The sequence below is a fragment of the Puccinia triticina genome, chromosome 10A (genome assembly GCF_026914185.1).
Source record: "Puccinia triticina chromosome 10A, complete sequence".
In the NCBI taxonomy this organism is placed as follows: Eukaryota; Fungi; Basidiomycota; class Pucciniomycetes; order Pucciniales; family Pucciniaceae; genus Puccinia; species Puccinia triticina.
Genome location: NC_070567.1, coordinates 26,758 through 32,717, shown reverse-complemented (window position 1 = coordinate 32,717; position 5,960 = coordinate 26,758). Strand labels below are relative to the sequence as shown.

The 5,960-nt window shown below is 45.1% G+C and overlaps 1 protein-coding gene across 1 annotated transcript; it reads right to left on the bottom strand.

Annotated features, from left to right (window-relative positions):
• Positions 1-686: 686 nt before the first annotated feature.
• PtA15_10A5 (uncharacterized protein) lies at positions 687-4,797 on the bottom strand (the record flags this gene model as incomplete). The annotated part of the gene is made up of 17 exons (XM_053160792.1): positions 687-700; positions 794-1,046; positions 1,133-1,497; positions 1,591-1,658; positions 1,738-1,844; positions 1,913-2,070; positions 2,143-2,422; positions 2,507-2,579; positions 2,657-2,764; positions 2,847-3,008; positions 3,083-3,779; positions 3,856-3,931; positions 4,008-4,263; positions 4,350-4,454; positions 4,532-4,602; positions 4,666-4,691; positions 4,776-4,797. The coding sequence occupies 17 exons, from the start codon at positions 4,795-4,797 to the stop codon at positions 687-689; spliced, it is 2,841 nt and encodes a 946-aa protein (XP_053024141.1).
• Positions 4,798-5,960: the final 1,163 nt, after the last annotated feature.

Below are 5,960 nucleotides of genomic sequence, written 5' to 3'. Positions count from 1 at the left end.
TCCTCTCACAGACGTTGATTATCCTCTCACAGATGTTGATTATCCTCTCACAGACGTTGATTATCCAAAGAAGTGCTTGTTTTTGCAGGGAAATCAAGCCTTTGAGGGTTTAGCGGGTTTGGCATGGTCCCCAGATGAGTGTAAGCCGCCCAGTTTTGCAACAAAATCAGATAGGCAAAAAAATGCATCAAGCACTTTGATAAGCTTTCCTTGTCTGCTAGGTACGCTGCTACCAATATAATAAAAAACATGACCTGTCAAACCCCTGTCAAACCCTATGTGGTTTGACAGATTTTCTAGATGCATACATATTTGCTTCGGCAGGTTTTCTAAAGGCATACACATGCAGTTAGACAGTTTCTAGTAACGCATATGTATCCCCTCTAACCGCATAACAAATCCTTTCTAGAGATACATATTTAACTGTAGCAATTTCCTCCGGTTCTTACTTATTTACTAAGGTTGTTGGCTCTCTTTCGCAGACGGCAAAGCTAGTTAGTTAAAGAAGCGTGATTGCACTTTTTTAAGAAAGAAAGGTGACATTGGTTGGCGGTAACATCATATTTCTACACATCATTTGCTGCTTGCTTTTGATTTTTGATTTGCTATTGAACATATTTTGAACGCCTCAAGTTTGAGCATTCTACAACTGCACAGTTCTCGCCGGCGGCCGACTTAATACAAGCTTAATCATCAAACGCTAAATTACCAGAGGTTCATACACGGAAATGAACACAGAATCAGTCTTTGGTGTACGCTTGTCGATCCCGGAGCAAGAAAGAATGGAACTTACCATCACCAAACTCATAAGCACCTGCCCTTTTACGTTTAGCTTCTTGCTTCGCGTTTTCTAATGCGGTGTACTGCTCCTGGTAGGCCGGCCTGTATGGGGCCTTCAGGTTAATTAAGGCATAGCCTTCGCGCACAAGTCGGTGATTCAGGGAGGATGTAGCTGTTGGCGAGTTGGCTGTATCGTACAAAGAAAGATGGAGTCGACCATTTTGACTTGGATCGCGGTAGTCAATGTTTGCCACCAATGTTTGACCCTGTATGTTTGCGGGGGCAAATAGAACAGACAATTTATAAGAAAAGCTGAATAAACACGAAACGGATGTAAGCCAAGTCTGCAAACCTCGACAAGTGATCTAAAGTGGTCCATTGCTTCTTGACCATACTCCGTATCAGGACCTAGTAAATTGACAAAACTAAGAGTCGCCTCTTTTGCTTGGGGCGGGAGCGACTTGAAACGTGGGTCTAATGATCTGATATTTCCATGTGGTACGACTTCCGAATTACCGTAGTCGATGAAGACCACCTCGGCTTCTTTCTTATGAGCAAAGTTCTTCCTAATCTTTGCTCGATACCATGCATTGTCGACGGAAAATTTCGCAGATACCAGATCACCGGTTTTGTAGCCACTGGCTGAAGTAGAGGAAATGTGGGCCGAGCGATGATAGACCGCAAAATCTGTCATGAGAGATGTTAACTCAGGGATGCCTTTGTTTATTTGCATAAAAAAGGGATGGTGCATTGACAATTAGAGACCAAAAAGCGTCAACTTGTTAAACGCGGATCGAAAATCACTCATACCTCCATTCTTCAGGATCTGTACGGAGAAAGACACGTCCGAGCTGTCTACTGGCTCCCGGATATCAGATCTAAACGAAGATGCGATCCACGACTAAGCTTCCAGCGTTTGAATGGTTTGATCAGCGGAAACAAGCTTAAGAGTCTTACATTATTAAGTCGATATATTCGAAATTTGGCTTGATAGCCATGTTCTTAATCCCGCTTGAAATTTGAGCCATAGACTCCGTAGGTTGCTGATCGAAATTTTTCCACAGCTATAAGATGTAGGTTGGAAGCTTAGTTAAATAAGCTTTTGAACTATGAAGAGCTGATGGGGACATACATTCTTTTGCTTTTGTTTGGCTTCGTCCTCAGCAGCCTTCAGCTCTTTGCCGTATGGGGAGCGTTCAAGAGAAAATTCATTACAGCTCGCCAGGCCCTCCTTGACGAGCAGAAGAGCCAGGTTATCCGTCTTATTCAAGAATAGTCCCCCGATAAAACCTAATGGGGATGGAAATTGCCAATCAGTCCATAATTATAGTCGCACACTCAATCATCTGTGCAGAGACTTACCTCCACTTTTATCCGTAGATTCGATTTCTACTTCGACCTCCCGTTGCATTGCATGCCGGTTTGAATAATCCAGCGCTTCGAGACCAAAAGGCTCATTTCTCTCCCCGGGGTGGCGAGCTGTCTTGGGACATTTGATACCACTCAGAACTAGTGTGAACTTCAAATCCTGTTTTGGGAGCCAAATCTTGAATCTTGATCCGCTAGCGACGTAATCAACAATTGCGGCCATTTTGCCTTGCCGCTTCCACCCTGACAAGTACGAATTAGCACGGCTAGAGCTCTGTAGCAATTGATCCAATTGATAATAACTTGTTAGCTTGAAGGTGGATATGGTTTGTCAAGGGAATCCCGAGCAAGAACTAACTTCAGAGACATCGGTAACTTTCGGAGGCGGGAATTCTTTGTCTGAGTGCAAGCCTTTGCCCTCTGTTTGAGCCCTATAATGTCCCACAAGAAGCAGAAACCAGAATAAATATCAACTTCGTCTAGAGGAACGGCCTGCTTATGCGCTTACTTCATTTCAGTAGCCATAAGCGTGTCGTAATCTTGAGATCGATCTTCACCTTGTTTATGCCTCAACACTGTGGCGTATCCTCGCTCTAGGAGTAAATTGGCCACATTGCTGCCAATCGAAAGTGGAATTAGACTTTACTGGAAATGAATCGAGTGAAAGATTTAAAAGGTGTGAGATTATCCATACTTACATGCCTGCGGGTAACTTGATCGTCACACATTCTTTGGCCTCATAGTCGCCTTCCTTGGGCCTGACATAATCTACCGATACTTGGACCTGTTTGCCAATTAAACGGCGTCTTAGAAGTTCTCGGGCATCCGACGCAAGTCCACCAAACTTGGGATCGGTAGGCCTGCCAAGTTTAATGATGTGCCTTCGGTGAGATTCATGTAATTATTGGCCAACGAATTTAAAGAAACAATGTACCGCGGCTGCCTTATGCTACTCAATTGCACTTTTCGTTCTTCTTGCCCGTCTGTTTTGGCCGCCGAAGTCACTCGAATACTAACGGTATCTCCAGTCCAAATCCTAGAGACAATTCCATCAAATTTCATTTTGCTGGGTGCACCGGCACCAGGAGAGACAGTGGCTGCTGATGGATCGCTCGCGGGGCCTGCAAGCAATTTCCAATGGCCTCGTCGGGCTGCCTTCCCTTCAGCTTCAGCTTTTCTTAAACGTTCCATCCCACCACCTTGATGCTCGGGAACAGATGAGAGGAATCCTGCATGCCAATCCACGACACGGGCAAGACCGTTGGCCAATAAAAGAGCTGCGATCGAACCAGCCGGGTGTTGAGCAATTCCAATAAAGCTACTGACGACTAGCGACTGCTGTGCCTGAACTTGAGAGGTCAAACTGGTGGCTTGGGGCGTGGGTAAAGATATCAAGACAACAGACACGCTACGCTGAAGCAACCGACATTCGGTAAAGAATTTTGCTTCGTCGCCAAATGGTTCGCCCTCATTTGTCGCAGTTGAACTATCAGCCTGGGTTTGAGTGGCGTATTGTCGGGACCGAGGCGAGCGAACACCAGCCATGGTGAGCGTAACAAACTGATGTTGATTAGAGCTCAACAGTAATCTTGCACGGACAGTTGTGCCATTCGAAACATTTTCAATAATAGCTGCCAACAGATCAACCAAAGCAGCTTCAGTCAACAAAATTATACAATACTGGTGGGTTGAAAATCTTTAACCGACCATCGAGACTTTTTCCCTTGTACTCCGACAAGAAGGCTGCTGGGTCTTCAGGCATCGAGTAGTTAATTTCGAGATTCTACAAACATGGAAGATTTCAGCGATGGTGCCCCATATGAAAGCGCTCTTGTAGCTCTGAATTCATTGTAACCTACTGGGATATCTTCTGCCCACAAACCTCTACCCTCACGTCGAGCAGTTTCTTCGGCTTCCTTTAATTGAATTCTGCGATCTTGCTCGGGACTTGCGCCGCCAGTTTCATCATCAGCATTTCCGGGTTTCGTATTCTCTCTGAGCTTAGCCCAGCCATTTTTTACAATCTCCAGCGCCACGTCAACAGATGGATTCGATCCAGACAGTAAATGAGCCACGCCGAATTCGCCGCCCGAGGGTATGGTATAAGAAATTGTGCTAAACCGCAAGCAAGTCAAGGAAAGGGAAAATTAAGTGTAACGCAGAAACAGAAATGGACAAGAACAGTGTTGAAGGTGAAGTACAATCCGATTTCTTTGCCAACAATCATCGATCTGATAAATTCTCGGCTTTCAAATGCCCAAGGCTCATCAGGGCGGTCTCGTGAGCCGGTACGTGGCGCAGTAAGCCTGTAAAAATGGTCAGAAATCAATTCCTCAAATCAATTTCCAACAAAAGGGCTACGGTGTAGCTCTGACATACGAACCCAGCCAAATGTAGAGTACGCTCTTTGGGCGGCTGTCCATTAATTGGACGTCCTCTCAGAATGAGAGTATCCTACACAAGAGTGATCGCGGGTGCGTGAGTCAAAGAATCAACAGCTTAAAATGAAAGACTTACACCAGACAAGACAGATTTGACGATAGCTAGGAGATTTTTAGGAGGAAAGCACTGATCAGCTCAAGATGAATGATCCTCGGTTGATGCGATGATACCAAAAAATATTATACCCTTCATTTGTGTGGATGCCATGTTGGAAATATGCTTAATTTTGCTGAGATCTGGAATCAGGACGCGAGGATGCTGCCAAGTGCTTGGTGATGAAGATGTTCGTTGAGATGGATACGGTCTGGTGGTTTGTGGAACGTGGAGAGAAGTTCAGTTGGATGACATAATCCGGATCGAGTCGCCCAAATTGCATACATGCAAAAGAGCAGCACATTTCACCCAACATGTCACTTGCTGGCTAGAGGGGGGGGCTGTATGGGGGCTGTATTGAGGTGCTTGTTTAGCTGACACAATCCACAAAAAAGTGATGCAAAATAAATCTTGAATTTTTTAGTCTGTATTATTTTCCAACAGTGTCCACCCAGTTACCAAAAGTCGATCTTGCTGTAAGCCCCCTCCTTTGGGGTCTCACAAGGACTGTCACAGACACAGGCCAACAGTATGTACTTAGGCTTCCTCTGTTCCTTCCCTAGTCCGGCAGAGAGCTTCACTCTCTCCCGGCTAGGTAAGCTCTATTCCTTCTCTTCTCTTTCTCATCACGTCTCAATCTGTACTTACAGAGAGAGCTTCACTGTCTCCCGGCTAGATACCTGAAATACAGCCCCATGTTGGTACTAGAAGGTTCTTGGGCTTTAGCCTTGTCTCTAGTGCCCCCTCGACAGCGCTTAGTGAGGGTCCAAACAAGGACCCTTGCACTTCAAAACAGTGTCATTGGCCACCATCTCATGAGTCATGGAGATACCAAAAGTTTATTTAAATTTTTGTGAATTTTTGATACAGATTAAGAAACTTCAAAACAACACTTGCCTCAGGCTTTGGTTGAGCGCATGGTTCTGAACCTGGTAATTTTTCTTTTCTTTTGGGTCAGCCTTTATGCACACCATAGAAATACCACGTGCACACCATTTTTGGTGTGCATTAGTGTGCACTCCAAGAAATTGGAGTGCAAACCCATGCACTCCAAAGAAATCACACCCACGCACTCAAAAAAATTGGAGTGCACACTCATGCACTCCAAAAAATTGGAGTACACACCCGTACACTCCAAAAAACACGGTGTGCACACTCATGCACTACCTGATTAGTAGTGGATTTCTATTTATTCCTACCAATGGCGGGCTTCTAGTAGAAGCCCACCAAGTCTAGCATAGAAATTCTATGCTACACTACACTTGTGGGCAACTCTT